Source organism: Myotis yumanensis, unplaced genomic scaffold (assembly GCF_028538775.1).
Source record: "Myotis yumanensis isolate MYYU_CA2020_CCGP unplaced genomic scaffold, mMyoYum1.0.hap1 SCAF_2, whole genome shotgun sequence".
Lineage (NCBI taxonomy): Eukaryota > Metazoa > Chordata > Mammalia > Chiroptera > Vespertilionidae > Myotis > Myotis yumanensis.
Genome location: NW_027223753.1, coordinates 210140696 through 210157842, shown reverse-complemented (window position 1 = coordinate 210157842; position 17147 = coordinate 210140696). Strand labels below are relative to the sequence as shown.

Here is a 17147-nt window from a genome sequence, read left to right as displayed (position 1 = left end):
CCAGAAAGAAGGATTATTCAGCAATGCACCGCAACCAGTGGGGCAGCCGGGTTAGTGGGGTCAGCCAGGGTGGAGATGGGCTGTCAGGAAATCCCGCAGACTGGAAGTTCATGTTGGGCAGCAGCTCAAGGGTAGTGACTCATCGCTGCTCCCCTCCCCCACCACATAGCACAGTGCCCAGCATATAGTAAGTGTTCAATCCACATATGCTTCTCACATTGAATGTTAGATCTGTTTTGCCACACAGCTGTACTTGATGCAACACTTGGGAAAGAAGAAAAAAAAAGCAAAGTACATCCGTTTTTAACTCTTTTTATTATCTTTTTTAAATTTTTATTCTTCTTAAATCAGATTCCATTTTCCAGGGGCTCTCTCAATACATCAGTTAAATAACTACAGCTGGATGTGCTGTGTCCCTAGGTCATAAGGTCATACTTGGGAGTGGAAGGGGGAGGAGGCTATGAGGAAATGAGAAAAAAATTACAGACCCGTTTGTGGCAAATTCTGTTAAAAAAAAAAAAATTAGCCAAACTGTGATACCTTGTGGCTACATGTTAGTTCCTCATTCTAAAATGGATGTCACTCTTCCCTACCAGTGGATATGGAAGGTTGGATCTACTTTTTATATTATAGATGGCCTTGCTTTGGCCAGTGGTGGTGGTGGGAGACCCCATGGTACAAGGGGCTGCACCTTCCAGGGGTGGAGCATTAAAACCAAATACATACTATCTACCCCATTGCCTCCTAGAATGGCCCAGCCCCAACTCTCTCCAACAGAGTGACCCCGGCTGCTCCCTCGCCTCACCTGCTGTGAGTAACTTTTCTTCTTTGCTAATGTAATGGGCAGAGCAGCGTCTCATGGTGCCTTTACTTTGTATTCCTCGGTCATTTGTGAGGGTAAGCCCCTTCCCCCAAAAGGTTATTTCTCATCTACATTAACTACTGTCAGTTATTTAGATCCGTTTTCTACAGGATGCCCTCATCTGTCCGAGTGGTTGTCCCTTCTTTCTGAAATGTGATTCCCATGTTTCTCTCCCTGGTAAACAATCCTTCAGCTCTACTACCTTACCCAGATGTAACCTCCTTGGGGATACCTTTCCTCGTTGCCTTAAACCCCTTCAGACCATTGCTGTGCTGCTTCTGTCCCTGCACAGTTGTGACATGTTTCCAGGTCACCCCCTCCCCCACCACCACCTTGACCCCCCCCCCCCCACCCCCAGTCTAGCACAGAGCCTGACATATAGTCTAGGCTCAGATTATTAAAATTACTAAATGCTGTTGGCAAATTGGGAAAATACTGGTACAGTAAAAGATAAAGAAGAAAGTGAAGATGATCAATAGCCTCACCTCCCAGAGATGGCCAGTCCTGGCCTTCTGGTGTGAATCCTTCTAAACATTTTAAATGCATACCTATTTGCACTTCGTTTCATTTATTTGCCATGATCTCAGACCATTATGTGGTGAAGATGTCAAAACTTCTTCAAAAGTGTTTTAAAAGACAATAGTAATATTTCACTTTAAGGATAGTTGACTCAATCAAGGTTCTACGAAAGAATGAATGGACATGTTTAATACAAGTGTGAAGGAGGAAGGGGTGGTACTTGAGCATATTGTGTTCCATTACTTTATTAAGAAAATACCGTTTCAGGTGTCTCTTCTGGGTACCTACTCTGGGACCATCACCAGAAGCCCTTTGTCAGCCCTTGTCTGTCTGTCTTTCTCTCCTCCCCAGGAGGATCTGGCTCCTAGGCCAAGCCTCTGGGCAGTTATGGACCAAGTACGGTGGTCAGGGTTACTGGATGAATCATTTCCCTCCCCTCTACCGAGGCGAGAGCCAGTCAGAGTTAAACCAGGCCAGCGGTGTTGGGTGTCCCAGGACTGGCCCCGCGCCATCTGCACACTGAGGTCTGGCACTGAGAAGGGCCGGGCCGGGATCCACTCTGGGCCATGCTAGGCCCCTGACAACCGCCTCCAGGCAGAGTTGGAGCTCGTGGGCTTAGTGTTGTTTATTCAGGGCACTGGGCACAGGGTCTCCATTGCAGGGGCCCTAAAAGTGTCCTGTTGAACAAGAATGGAAATGTAAAAATATGCATTTATTAAATAAGCAGAATCAGTTAGGAGAAAGTAATCTCACTTCACTGGTTCATTCCTCGGATTAGTTCCCTTAGTACAGTCAAAAGGTTGTTTGATTCATAAAAATTGCAGTATTCAATAAATGCATATTTTTTTCCTAAAAGAGTTTTAAAATCATTGACACCAGAAAATGGATAGCATGTTCAATAAGGACTGGGGGGGATTTTTAGGTCCTGTGGCTTGAGGTTCTCTGTAGTCTTGTTCCGATTACATTGTGAGCTCCCTGAGAATGGACCTGTCCAATTCACCTTTGTAGCAAGGACAGTGCCTCACAAAGCGCTCGGTGGGCCTACAGTGAAGAGAAGCCGGCAGCCCCTGCAGCTGGGCTCTAGTTCCTCCCCAGGGCGCTGGGGCCTTTCTCAGCCACCGCGCCCCTTACCACGCACAGTGTGTCCCGGGGACACGCTCCTCACATGGACAGTCCTCTTCCCTGGAGAGACTGAGCTCCTGGACAGACGGTCCTTTCTGAAAAGTCTTACTTCACATCACAACCCCAGGTCCTAGCAAGGGCCTCATTCTGCACATAAAATCATTCTCCTCCTAGTGACTCTCAGGTGAAAGACCAAACTTTTCAGAGTTGCCTCTTAAGCCCAGGAAAGGAGTGACTCCTCACTGCAGGTGGGGGGATGGCAAACGCCCTCCCTTCAAATTGGGCCCATCCACCTGTTTGTCCTCTCAGCATTGGGCTCACTGACACACTCACACCGCCACACAGATGGGCACCCATAGAAATTAACCACCTCCTTCCTTCCAGCCGTCCCTAGTTAGTGTTCTCACTTGTTACCCTAAGTCCTTGGTTTTCCTCAAACACCAGAGGCCACCTCCGCTCTCCTCGCTTTCAGCGACTGACTTTACCTCCTGCAACAAAGGAAAAACAGATACGAACTCTCAGCTCTTGTCTTCCCACCTACAATGAGCTGCCTGCAGAGTGCCTTCTCCAACCTGGGGCTCATTCCTCCTCCCGTGTTTTGGATTCCTTTTCTTTCTTCCTCTGAGGGGACTTGTGTCCTTGAGGGTGCGGCCTCCTTTCCTGTACATACCTGCTGGCGTCCTCTCTTCTAACTACTTGAGGAGCCGGCCTCCAAGGAGAAATGGCAGATTCCAGGTCTGAGGCAGGAATTGTATGAAATGAGCTCAGAACAACATCTTGTCACAATAGAAAGCAAGGACACTATCATGTACCAGGGTCATGTCAGACGGACTCAAGACGATTAGTAGAGGCCCCCACTGGCCAAAGACGGGCAAATGAGCTGCAGTCAGGAGCGTCACTGCAGTGGGTCAAAATGCACCAACTGTGACTGTGTCCACTGGCGCATACAATAAAATGCCAAAGAAATGCATGGGTAACTTTTGAAGAATACTAGAAAACCAACTCATTTTGAAAAGTGGCAAAAGAGGGAGCTTGCATTTATCCTGCCTTTCCTATGCAAACTGTACCTCAGGGTCCACTAATTGATATTAAATCATTGAAGAGGAGTCCTCTTTACAGAAGTGTGCTAGCAACGAGGAAAGAAAGACTGAAAATAGCAGTTTCACCACTTCTGTGGATTCTGACTTCTGATGAATTAATGAACCTAGACAAGGAACATCTAAGACCGGAAAGCTGACCAGATGCCATGTGCTTGCATTGAATCTACCCAAGTCTGATTGAGCCTCTAGCCCTCATTGTCAATTTCAGAAAAAACATGTTAGACCGAATCATGAAGACAGCGTCAGCACAAGCAGAGGGAGGGAGACTGCATGACGAATGGCCTGGCCTCTATAACAATGACGGCAACACATTGCTGGGGGAGGGGGGCGGGGGGGGGGGGGTGCTGGGGAAATCTACAGAGGGGAGACCTAGGAGACACAAGCCATACACGTGTGGACTGTTTGGATCCCCATTGAAAGACAAACAAAACTGAGGGCCAGAACATTTTCAGGACAGTCAGGGAAGTGAGAACATGGGCTGGGCACTGGATGCCATTATGGAACTGTTCTTGTTGGGGGAGCCTTGATGATGGTATTGTGGTTACGTTTAAAACCATACCTTTTAGAGATCCACATTGAAACTTTACAAATGAAATATAATGTCTGGAATTTGCTGCAAAATATTCCTGGGGAGAAGGAAGTGGGTCGAAACAGAAAGGACAGAAGGTTGGCTATGCATTGATCATTGATGCAGCTGGGTATTGGGTACGTGGGCTTTACTGTAGTGTTCTCCCTTCTTCTGTATATGCTCGCAAACATCCCTACATTTAAAAATATCCTTCCTCCTCCCCCAGTCCCTCTCCAGCCTTGGGCCCTTCTCTCTCCTCCTCTCCTGAAACGTTGTCTGCTCCCTGCTGCCTCTTCTTCCCCACGCCCACTCAATCCCCCCAGCAGCTGCCGCCCACCCCACCTCCATGGACGCGTCAGCCACGATCTTCTGGGTGAAGCCAGTAGACCTGGCTTCTTTGCAGCATCCCACTCTCTCTCATTCTGGAAACACTGCCTTCCTTGTGCTTCTTGGACATCACGCTTTCCTGGCTTTTCCCACCCTCCATCCATGGTTCTGGCCCCCACTCCCTGCCTGGCCCTGAAATATTAACCCCCCTGGGGATTCAGTCTAGTCTCATGCTGTCAGTTGCTGTCAATACCAGGCCTCCTTTACTAGCCTAGGCTTCTTCCAGAGACTCCAGACCCACAAATCCAACCCTGGTCAACATCTCCACTGAGAAATCCCCCAGGAACCAAATGCTCAAAAGTACAAGTAAATTCCTAGCCCGGTCTCACCCCAAGTCTGTGTGTCCTCTGTATGTTCCCTCTCTCCATGAAGACTCTACCACCCACATAGCCGCCCAGGCCAGACATCTGGGTGTCATCCCGGCTCCTCTCTTTCCCTTGCCTCCTTTATCTCACCTTCTAGACCTTTCTGGAGTCTGCACTCCCAACAACCATAATCTCAGGTCTGGATTACCACAGGAGCTCTCCTCCCCTCTCCACATTATTTGCACCATCGCCGCTCCCCAAACCAGCTTGCAGCTTGCATTGTGCTCTTGGCCAACTCCTCCTCTGCTGCCGAGATGTGACCACCTGTGACCATTTCGTCAGGGCGAGGTGACCCCCTCTTGCACCCCGTGGTGTGTCCTCTATTATAATGTGTAGCAGTGCTGGGGTTGCTGGTTACCTGTCTACTGCCTTCATTTGAGGGGAGGGGCATCAGTGGGGCTCTTGGCCTCCATGCCTGGGCTGGCCGGTGGGAGGCAGGAGGAAAGGAGAGTGGGCTGTTTGTTCCTGCTCCTTCCCTGCTGGGCTGCACGTCCACAGCGGCTGCATTCCCTCCCCACACTCCTCCTCTTATCTAGCAGTTTCCTCTGCAGCCTCAGCTCTCTCTTTCTTCAGGCTTAGGGTGCTAAGGGCTTCCTGATGTTGCCACCCTGGGGATGCATTTTTCACTCATTTCCCCTTATGTAATAGCCCAGTGCTGGGTTAAATAGTGACCCCCCCCCCCCTAAAAAATGTCATTTCCTTCCTGGAACCTCAGAATGGGACCTTAATCTGACAAGTCACCCCCCACCACCACCACCACCTTGACCCCACCCCCCCCCCACCCCCCAGATGTAACTAGTTCAGTTGAAGCCCTACCAGAGGAGGGTGGCCCCTAAATCCAATATGACTGGTGTCCTTAGGAGAGGAGAGACACACACACACACACACAGAAGGAAGATGCTATGAACAGACGCACAGGAAGACACCATGTGACGACAGAGGCGGACTGGAGTGATGCAGCTACAAGCTAAGAAACACCAGGAGAGCCAGCGACACCAGACGCTAAGAGAAAGGGGCGGGCAGATTGTGGCCTGGAGCCTCCAGAGGGGTCATGGCCCTGCCAGCACTTTCATCTCGGATGTCTGGCTGGCCAGTGTGGGTACTTGGTTAGGGCAGCCCTAGGGGATGAATAGAAACCCTTCCCCTCACCCTCACATCCGCCTCCCTGTTCTTGCCACCTGGGCTTTTGCTCTATGAACTCTTCAAAGGCAAAGACCCCTTGTTGACCTGAGGCCTCGGTGCTGGCACAGGGCTGGCCTCCTTGGGCACCCAATTAACCCCTGTTGCGTAAGAGTGAACAAACCTCTCATTTAGTCCTCCTCTCGTACTGAAATAAAATCAAAACAAAAGCAAAGCAAGCATGAACGTTTTGGGTTAAGGCAGGGTCCTGCCAAGGCAGCGTGCTCAGTTGGCAGCCCGGAGTCTGGGCACCTGGAACCCTGGCCACCGCTGTGTCAACGGCAGCCCGAGGGCAGCCCGCAGCAGGCCTAGCACACTTGGCCATGATTTTGAAATACTGGATCTGAAAAATCCAACTGGATTGGAAGTTCACTGGATTCTCACCAGAAATGTCAATATTACACATCAATGAAAGAAAAGGGAGAGTTGTTTGGTTCTTTAAATATCAGTTCAACTGTTGTAAAATTTGTGTGATTGTAAATAACGGCTTCAAAGCTAGCTACCTGTGAGAAGGAATGTCTCGATAGTGATGTCCCAGCTGCCTGCTCTGTCCTGAGCTTGTGTGCAGCCATGTCAAGCATAAAGCCTAGATGTTTTTCTTCGGACCAATCACAAGCTTTCATTTCAGAATGGGAACTTCTATGTGGGAGTCTTATACAAACTTACTGAATCCTCTAATGCATGTTTAACTATTTCTTATAATCCTATAAAAGATTAATATTTGCTAAATAACTAAGTCTTAATCTTTATAAAATTAGAAGATTAATCTTTCCAATTAGCAAATATGATCTGGACCACCCCAGGTCCCCTCTGGTTTTGCCCAGCGTGCCATACAGATATTTTCTATGTGAAAAACATCAGGCTGCCCTGTACTGTCCACACTGCATTCATTCGTACAGTTACAAACATGGATCAGTGTCCTCCAAGTCAGTGCACAACCTGGGGAATCTCTCTGACCCCCAAGATAGATTTAGAAGGAACTAGTCCCGGCTCATGTGGTAAGTCAGGATGAAGAGGTGTCCACAGTGCCCGGAAGTGCAGTGAAGATGGCCAGAGAGAACGGAGAATGCTGACCTGCCTCAGAGTTCGTGCTCACTTGGAAAGGCTGGGGTGGGAAGGGCCAAGACAGAAACACCAACTCGTGAGAAAGCGCTTGTCTTGGAAACTGCAGAGCCATCCAGAAGGTTTGGGCAGGAGGCTGCAAGCATGAGTTCAGGCCTTGCTTTCCAGGTACTAAAGAATGTGCTCTCCTTCCTGCAGGCGACAGGGATCCTGAAGGGTGTCCAGGAGTGACAGCATCCGACCTACTTCAGGACAGCAGCTGGAGGCAGCTGGGAAAGCTCTGCCTGAGGGAGAGCTTGGAAGTGGGGAGGCTGATGCCCAGGTCCCAGGAGAGCGGAGGAGCCCTGAGCAGACTGTGGTGTTAGCCAGATGGAAGCCAGACTGGGCTGGTTTGGGCATCACCAGGAATAGAGCTTTAGGGGAAGGAGGAGAAGGAATTGGCCGAGAGAGGAATTCCACAGAAAGAGTCCTTGCCAAAGAGAGAGAGAGAAGTCCAGAGGCCCTGGGCTAGGGTAGGAGGCACCCTGTTGCTGTACCTTGGGGCCACAGTGAGGCCGGCAGGTTTCCTTTCTGCATAAACAGTTCTCAAAAGGATAAAGAAGGGGTGCATTTGACATGACCCAGCTCAACCAACAGGAAAGGGTATAAGGGTGCTCTGGAAAGGGGGGAGGGGCTATAAGGCCTGGCAGGGAGGAGGCCTGCCTAAGGGGTGCTGGGCAGGGCAGGGCAGTGTGCCTCGAGGTCCAGGGCACTGTTCATACAGACCTTTGGAGCACTTACAGCCTAACCTTGGTGGGTTCTAGCCTTAAGGATTGTTTTAATTAGGGGCAGTCTTTCAGGAATTTCGTGGCAAGGTGTTTTTCTGCCTCTCTTTGCCCTCCCTGGGAGCTGGGACCTGGCTGTGTTGGATGCAGTGTGTGCTGGGAGTGCTCTGTGGGTACCCCAGGCTCATCTATGACCCAGCCCTGCTAGGGGCTGCCCAAGGTCAATGTTTGGCAAGAAGCGAGAGTGGAATTCCGAACGGTGTCCCTTGGCTGATACTGGGTTGACGTGGAAACTGTCTGTGAGGCCCCAGCAATGGTGGGTGTCAGTGCAAGTGACTGGGGCCAGGCTGGAGTCCAGAACGGCCGTGTGAGCTGCGTGCCACGCGTGTGCAGGTGTGATGGGAGATGGTTCAACACAGCCTGGCCGTGGCCCCATGTGCACTTAGTAGAGCACCAGCTTCATGGTTCTGACCCTTGAGAAGGGGCAGCGGGCGGAAAGGCTGGGAGGCCCAGGCGGCCCCCTTTAGCTGGTCCTGGCTTCGCGGCCATTAGGTAAGACCTACCTTACAGACACGGGGCCTTTGGGAAGCTCCTGGTGGCCAGTGGAGAAATGCCAGGTGCGAGGACACAGGATTCCCCAAGAATCCTGAGCGGGCACGGCGGGTGGGAAGTGAGGGGTAGGGGACGGCCACAACCACCCAGGCCCCCCCAGGGCTGTTTGGGATCCCGGGCCGCTCCGAGGCCTGGGGAGGACCAGGCAGGGACTGAAGGAAAGGGGAGGGGCCGAGCCGCTGCCACCGCCCGCCGCGCCCGCGGCCGCAGGAAAGCGAAAGGGCCGCAGGGCCTCGCGCCGCCCCAGGAAGTCGCGAGCAGGAAGCTCCGGGAGCCTGCCGGCTGCGGAGCGGGTCCGGCGGCGCAGGTGAGGCGCGGGGGCTGCGATCGATCCACGCGGGGACCCTCCTCGCCGCCTGCACCTGCGGGGCCGCGGCCGCGCTGCACCTGCCGCCACGGGCGACAGGCGGGGACGCCGTGGGCGGGGGCGCCCGCTGCCCGCGCTGTGGGGGCGCCGCGCCGGTGGGACCCAGTCCCTGCGCCCGGCTCCCCCTCCGCCCGTCTTTGTGCTGGTCCGTGGCCGAGCCGGGCGATCTCGCTCTCCGAGGCCTTTGGAATAAGGGGTCCCGAGGCGCGGCGGCGCCCCTGCCGGCGTCCCGGGCTGCGCGGACCGGCATCCAGGCAAGTGGAGGCGAGGGCGCCGGGCTGGGCCAGAGCCGCGCGCTGGTCCCCGGGCAGGAATGGCACGAGCTGTCGCCGGTGCCTTCCCACCCGCCCCGGCCATGATAACAGCCAACAGCCGGTGCCCAGGGACAGGGCCGGGGGAGACCCAAGCATTGTCCGCCTCGCTGTGGGGACGTGGGCGTGCCCGCCGGGTCCACCTGCGCCGGGACCGGCACCGGGGACAGCCGCTTCAAAAGCCGCCTGGAGGCTCCGCGTCAGCACCCGGGCCTTTGGGTTGTTTGTTGAGCAGCTGGTTCCGAGCCCGTGAGTCTCCCTGCCAACACGGGCGACGGCGCCTTCTGTATTTGTAGGGCTTGAGGCGCCAGCAAGTGCCCCAGCCGCCGGCCACCGCCGCGCGCCTGTTTCCTTTCTCCCAGCTTCAGGCTGCCTCAGCCGGCGACTGGAGACGCATTTGAATGGAGGACTCTGGAAAGTCTTCTAAAGGCGGAACCCTCAGCCTGTCTTTCCTTTAGTCTGCGGGGCTCACTACCCGGAAAGCTCGCCTGACCTTGAACTTAAATTGGGTGAGGTGGTTTGCGTGGGCAACTAGCCCAGATTTACCCCCGTTGCTCGCTCCTTAAACTCCCTTAGATCCAGCTTGCCGGCTGCCCCAGCCCTGACTCCTCGCACCTGCTGGGCCTGCACTGGCCGTGGTCCTAGGGGAGGAGAGGATGCGCTTTTGTATTTGAGCCTCAGGGAAGCGCTAGGGCCATTGTCATTCATAGTTCACATGGAGCAGAGCCTTTAAAGCACAAACCACAGAAAGTGTTTTCTGGAAAGGAAGTTCCTCTCTCTCAGAACACGTTTTGGGGGGACATGCAATTCTCACCCACCTTTGCCTTAAAAGAAGATCCACTGGAGAAACTGTGTCTTTAATGGGCCCTTTAAAACACGCGTGGGCTGGTTTGAGTACCCACAGCCACGCTGCAGCTCTGGGAAGACCTTCCACCTTACTCTGGCCTTTACTGTGGAGTCTCACTATTTTCTTCTCCGGAGAGCACAGGGCTCACCAAGGGGGAGTCTGCGGGTGCCCCCCCCCCCCATGCTAACTTCCCTCCGGCCGTTCCTAACGGTTGACTAGTTGGGCTGTTGGGAAGATAAGAAGAAAAACGTGTGTTTTGCACATTTTCATAAAGATGCTCTAATGGGTGTTTCCCAAGCTGCCCTCTGACAACAGAATGAAACCGATATTCTGACACTTTCCCTGTTGTGGTGGTGAGGTCCAGGGGACGCCCAGTGAGAGCCATTTTTCAAAAAGCCCTCTGATGTGCCTGGGCTGTGTGCCCACAACAGGTCAAGTCAAATGATTCCCAGTTCTGCTGCCCTCTCCTTGAAGGGGCTGGGCCGCAGGAAGTGAGGTGGAGGGGGAGGGGACTGAGGGAAACTGGACCGACCAGATTTGGCCCCACTTAGTCCAGCAGCTGGCCTCATTGTTCCTCTGGAGTGAGCACAGGCTGCCTCTTCCTCGGAATGGCCGGAATGGCCGTGGGCTCACCTACGGAGGCCTCGAGGTCCCGCCAGCGCTCAGTGGAATGATTTTCTGAGGGCACTGCTCGCGCTTTGGAGGAAGAGGACTCATGACACTGAGCTCTTTTTCTTTAATTGTTTAAAGAATTACATAGGTCTCCTTTCCCCCCATCGACCCCTCCCCGGATGACACTGAGCTCTTAACACCCCACATGTAGACTCGCAGTCTTCATGTGCCCTAATTGCACTTACTATGAGGCTGTAGCACTTGCTCACCTGGTTTACAGGAGGAAGAGCCCGCATGATTTTAAAAGAAAGGAAGCTTTTCTTCCCGTTGCTTTTCCAGCGCCTTCTGGATTGTTGCTGCTGTTACAGGTTTGACCAGAATTGAGTTGAGGTTGGTTGACTGACGTAGTGATGGCAGGAATGAACGCGGGGAACGGGTCTAACTGAAAAGACAGGCACTTACAAATCTAAGTGTAAGTACTCCAAGTCTGAACTGTTTGCTGTTATTGTCTGTTACCCCAAGGAAATGTTTTGAAGACATTAAATAAATATCAGCTTCTTTAAATCAAGATTAGTGTTTACTCAAAAGTAGCTTTCTTTTTAAAAATTATATAACCTGTGACTTTTCAGTGAGTGTAAGACAGAACGGCCCATGCACTGTGTACCCTGGGAATTGTGTTATTTAACACATTGGTCCAAAGGCTCCTTGTTGCCAAGTGTAGAAGAATGAAAACTACAAGTCATGGCTTTGGGACAGGAGACCTGCCTGGTGTGCTGGGGCCCCTTTTCTGTTTGGGGACACCCCTATGCATTCCTTTCTGCCTTCAGAATGGGGTCATTTCCCATGGCTTTTGGGGTGGCCTCAGGAGAATTGGAGAAGCAGCTAAGAGGTGAAGTTCATTCCCTCAGCTTTAGATGCATTTTGATTCAGTTGCAAAGCCACAATTAAATGATTGGTTTGATGGCCTGCCATCTGGTCCAGGCCCACATTCCCCTCTGTTATTGTGGCTCAGCTGTGGCCTGGTCCAGCGTGGGTGGAATGGAACACGTCCGGTTCCCTGGCCTGCTCTGTAACCACTGGGCGCGTACTGGGTTCACGTGAATGTCAATATTCTGTAGAGTATTGTGATTAAGGTTGAATGGGTTGATCTCTAGATGCCTTCCAGATAGAGATGAACTCAGTGGTTCTTTTTATATCATCAGAACATCATGTGAAATTCAGTTCAGTGATCTCTGACCAAGCCCCGCCCCCCTCCCCAGGCAGACGCTGTGCTGCCACCTAGTGGCCCTGGCGGTGGGCATTCCCATCACCCGGGAAGGCCAGCTTTGATCTGGACTGGCTAACAACTGTATAGGGAGTTCCTCCTGCCCGGGACTCCAGGGTGCCATTGTCAGCACCCCTGACTTTTCAACTCCTCTTTCTCATTGTAGAGACCTAAGCCTCTGCAGAAAGGAGGAGGGGGCACGGGCCGAACAGGACATCTCCGCTTCCAGCCTGTGCGAGTGCAGGGACGAGAGAGAGACTGGGAGCCAGGATTACTAACCTCTTTATGAAGCGTCTGATTTCGTGGCCAAAGCTCTGAGGTCCACGTGTAAATGGCTCGACTCCCTGCCGGCATTCGCTTCATCATCTCATTCTCCCGGGACCAGTGGTAAGTCCTGGCGGCTCTGGCCTCAGCATGGCCCTGAGTGTGGGCGAGGGCCACTGTGCAGCCGGCTCTCCCCGCTTTCATGATAAAATGCACACGGATGCTGTCCTCCCTGTAACCATGGAGTCACTTAGCGGTGGTGGAAGCTGTGAGGAATGTTGCCGTTGTCCTCCGTCTTTGGCTCTGGCGCTGACAGGTAGCATGTGGACTCCTTCATGGTCTTCAGTGGTTTCTGTAATAATCACAGCTCCCACAGAAAAATGACCGCCGACCACTGACAGGGTTATAACATGCCTGTGAGTGAAAAGTATATGAACTCTGAGCTCAATGAGTGGCCTAACTGGGGCAGAGCTCCCAGAGAAAAAGTGAAATCTTAACAAGTTAGATGCTGACCAGAACGCAACTCTCTCTTCCGAGACACCCTGCTTGTGTGCTCTGAGAATCCTTTTCCGGGAAGGGCGGGAGTGGTCATGAATTCCGTGCCCCTTGGAGGGAGCCGATGGTGAGGACAGAGTCTAGAGCTGGGCTCTCTGGCCTCTAACCCACAGTCTCAGTGGTGTCTCCCCTCCTGATCTTATTTGGGAAGGAAAAGTTTTCCTCTACCCTCTTTGGTTCCGTAATTGGGAGCATGCAAATAAAACTGACAAAAAGATTCACAAGAGAAAAGAAACTTAATCACATATATATAAGAGTTTACAGAAAAATGTAACTCCAAGAGGTATTAGAATTTGGGGCTAATATGCCACCTTAATAGGGGAAGAGGAGGAGGACAGGGACACTGATGGGAAAACAGATGCCTTTTTGGAAATGTGAGTGGGCCTTAGGAGAATGGACGGGAGATATGATAATGTTGGTAGTGTCTGTGGGTGTGAGGTAGACACTTCTCACCTTCAGTAATGAGTCGGTCTCCCCTGTGTCCTCCCAGGGAGGGACTTAGGACAGTTGAATTCTTTCAGGGGCTCTGCTTTTAGACATAAGAGATTTCAGGAACTCAAATGCTTTCCCCTCAAAATATTTTTATGCCCTAGTGGCGTATTCTGGACCTCTTCATCTCATCACGACAACCCACCTGTGGTCTCCACACCCTTTGCATCTTCTCAGGCCTCTGCTGGGTGTCAGGAGGGACTTCAGACATGTCATTCTTTCCAGAGCAGTCCCCTCATTGACTCATTTCATGCCTACTGCAAATCTAGCCACGAGTGTTCCAACACTGACCTTTTATTTGGGGGGAGTTTAACTTCTTGGTTTTATAACTTTATTTTGATATAATTTTCAAACTCACAGAAGAAAGTTAAAAGAATGTTACAAAGAACTCCTGTGTATCGCAGATTCTTATTTTTTTATGGGTGATCCCTACAGAGATAGAGCAGGGCTTCTCTAACCTCAGTGAGCATGTGAATCACCCCGAGAACTTGTTAAAATGCAGATTCTGACTCATAGGTCCGGGGTGGGCCTGAGAGTCTGCATCTCCCAGGCGATGTGCCATCAGTCCATTGGCCACACTTTGGGTAGCAAGGGTACAGAGTATTTGTCTCAGTTCTCTTCCATCTCTACTTCCAACTTGTTCTTTGACCTTTAAAAGTTATTTTTAGCTGAGATTTAGCAATCCTAAAGAGACTGGCTTTAACATTCCTACGAAGGACATTTTCTATGTGTTTCTACCCAGCACACCCGCCCCTTTCTAGCATCACTTTGACTTCCGTTGGGGAACTGACATCCCTCCTTTGTGTGCAGTTGGGATAGGCAGGTGAGTCTCAGGGCTTTCCGTCTCACGGCAACCAGTGGAGGCCCTCAAGGCCGAGGCCTTGTTCCCAGGACCTTCCTCAAACAGCGAACAGCGCAGGTGCAGCAGGAGGCAGGGCGGAATCAGGGGCAGGGGGGTGGGAGTAGGGACTACAGGTCTCTCTCCTGGGCTTTGAATCTCAAGTACAGTGACCTAGGGCAGCTTTGAGGCCTGGGCTCCACCTGCAAACAAATCCAAAGCACTGGTGTTTTTTGCTTCTGCGTGCATGTGCGTGTGTGTGTGTGTGTGTGTCTGTGTGTGTGTGTGTGTGTGTGTGTGTAAAATGCCTTATGAACATTTGAGAGTAAGTTACAGACATTATGTTGTTTTATTTCTAAATACATCAGCAAGTATTTTCTATAAACAAGACATTCTCATATAGCTACACACACAGATCAAAATCAGGAAATTTAACACTGATTAGGTTCTATCATCTAATCCATAGTCCATATTCAAAATCCTACCAGATGTCCGATAATGTCTTTATAGCTTTCTTCCTGGCCCAGGATGCAGTCCAGAGCTGCACACTGCATTTAGCTGTCCTGTAAGTTTAATCTCCTTTCATCTGGACTGTTTCTTGGCCTTTCTTTGTCTTTTATGACCTTGACATTTCTGAAAGGTACAAGCTTTTTTTTTAATAGACTGTCTTTTGTTTGGGATGTATCTAGTATTTCCTCCTGATTAGATTCAGATTTTGTCAAGAATACCACAGAAGGGAAACAGCTGCTCACTGATGGTGAAGGAGTTAAAAATATGGGCAGGGAGGGACTGAGTGAATCGTGTGGTATTGGATAAGAATTAAGAGGAACTGGTGAGAAAGCAGGGGAGAACTAGATGTATATGCCTCTGTGTGTGTACGTGGTGTGTGTGTATGTATTGCAGGGGTCCTCAAACTACGGCCCGCCGAAAACATTTATCGGGCCCGCCGGGTGTTTTTGCCACCGCTGCCTGTCCTGCTTAGCAGCCGACTCGTTCCGGGCCCGCAGTGCGCATGTGTGTGTGTGTGTGTGTGTGTGTGTGTGTGTGTAAAATGTCCTATCCCTGCCCACCAAGAGGCCCTGGGAACAGCAACACACCACAACAGGAGCACACCTGGTGCCAGATCTTGGTATCTATGTGCCGTTTCCCATAGAAGGAGCTGGGCATCTTTGGAAACTTGGCTATGTCAGCACTGGGGCAGGGGAAGTAAGAGGAGCCAGGAATATCTCGCGCCAGAAAATAAGGGTGTGCTTAAGAACAAAAGGGCTCTCACTGCCAAGTCTGAGATGATTTGATATTTAAATTAAATGATACTAGTAATGGATTATAGCCTTTGAATATAATTGGAATCCAGTGAGTCCACGCGGCTATAATTCAGTAAGTGGGTAAGCGGGAGAAAGGAAAGCCCTTCCCCACAGCAGAAGGGCAGCTCCTAAGGACGCGGGAGTGTCCATAACCTGGACAGCCAATCTGTCACCATTGGCGATGCTTAGTTTAGGTGAGGATCACCGAGGGACGCACAGTCTTGGGGGAAAGTTGGAGGAAGAGCTTATTTACTTAATCTCAAAGTATGTTCCCACAAGTTCCTTACTAGTTACTTAGAGAGAAAGGTTATAGCTTCCCTAAGGGGAGTGGGGGGGTGTCTGGCAGGCAGCCCCTTAACCAAGTGATCAGGGCTGACGTCACCGAAGTCATGTGCCTCCCTAGGATGCTGTGAAAAGGACTCGCATCACAGCTGTGTGGTCTCATTGTTTCTAAATTAAGGGTGTCTTTGGGCTAATTTCGGTGCCAAGTCAGACTGCTCAGTGACTCTCATCTACAGCATTTGTGTATTCCTTATTTGCATATGACTGAGATAAATAACACTCAAAGGAGGAAACACATTCTGCATTGATCTTACCATGGAGCAGGCTGCTCTTCAGCTGGGAGCATTTCTAAGGAAGCTTAGAAGGTGCACCTGTCCTGTGCCATCATTGTCAAGATGGGCTTTTTTTGCTAGAAACTTGGGATTAACCCAAACACTCTTCCTGCAGTATTGGTAGATGCAGAGAATGCTGGAGTCAGGCATAACTGCACAAAGTAAGTGGGACACTGATGAATGAAAGGATCCGATCATTCATTTTTAATTGTGTTTTCTTAATATTCACAAGCCTAAATGTAACACAAAACACAAAAGCAGAGGACTGTATTAGTGTCCTAGGGCTGCTGTAACAAAGCACCACACACTGTGTGGCTTAAAACAACAGACATGTATTCTCACCGTTCCGGAGGCCAGAAGTGTGAGATCGAGGTGTCAGTAGGGCTGCTCTACTGCAGGCTCTGGGAAGAGTCCTTCCTGCCTCTTCCAGCCTCTGGCGGTGGCTGACAGCCCTCTGCCCTCCTGTGCCTGTTGTCACAGGGTCTTCCTGTCTGTCTGTCTGTCTGTCTCTGTGTCTTCACTTGGCTTTTATAAGGATGTCAGTCACTGGACTTAGGATCTCATTGGATTTGAGGTCATACATGAGTTAAGTATGACCTCAGCCTAACTAATTACATGTGCAAATAAAGTCACATTCTGAGACTCATACTGAGTTGCACACTGCCTCCCTAAATTCATGTCCACCCAGGAGGGCAGGTCCTTCTGTGCCCTGAGACCCAGCCCCTCACCCTGAAGAACTCGTCCTCTTTCTGGCCTGGAAAGGCTGGTGACTTTCAAGTGGAGTGATGGCTGGGAGTGATAATTACCCAGGACAGAGGCGGCGGAGATAGGAAAGAGGCAGGAGGGACCCCAGCCCACAGAGGAGCCATGGCCACTGGCCTTGGTGGTGCTGGGATCCTCCTCCAGGCTCCTCCTGGGGGGAGCCCCTCTCACTATCTCTTGCTAAATACTTTTTCCTCCTGATGTATTTTTTCCCCTTAAGAAATGTTTTTCCATAATAGCATGGTTCAAATTTTTAGACTGGAATGAACTTTTATCTTCTTACTAAAGTATCTTTTTTTTTTTAGATGCCCATATATTTCAGCACTCCCCCTCCCCCTCAACCCCCACCTCACGACTGCTTTTCTCATAAACCAGAAAGA

At 51.1% G+C, this 17147-nt stretch overlaps 1 protein-coding gene across 3 annotated transcripts in view; it reads left to right on the top strand.

Annotated features, from left to right (window-relative positions):
* SLC37A1 (solute carrier family 37 member 1) overlaps nucleotides 1-17147 on the top strand; it is a 56018-nt gene that overhangs the window by 6325 nt on the left and 32546 nt on the right. The window contains exons 1-2 of one of the 3 annotated variants that reach the window (XM_070407136.1): nucleotides 8761-8847; nucleotides 12108-12328. In XM_070407136.1, the coding sequence (XP_070263237.1) occupies nucleotides 12273-12328 (56 nt within the window). In that variant the 5' untranslated portion in view covers nucleotides 8761-8847; nucleotides 12108-12272. Of the gene's footprint in view, nucleotides 1-8760; nucleotides 8848-11066; nucleotides 11150-12107; nucleotides 12329-17147 lie in introns of those variants that run through there. The other 2 variants (XM_070407137.1, XM_070407139.1) reach the window with 2 other exon arrangements.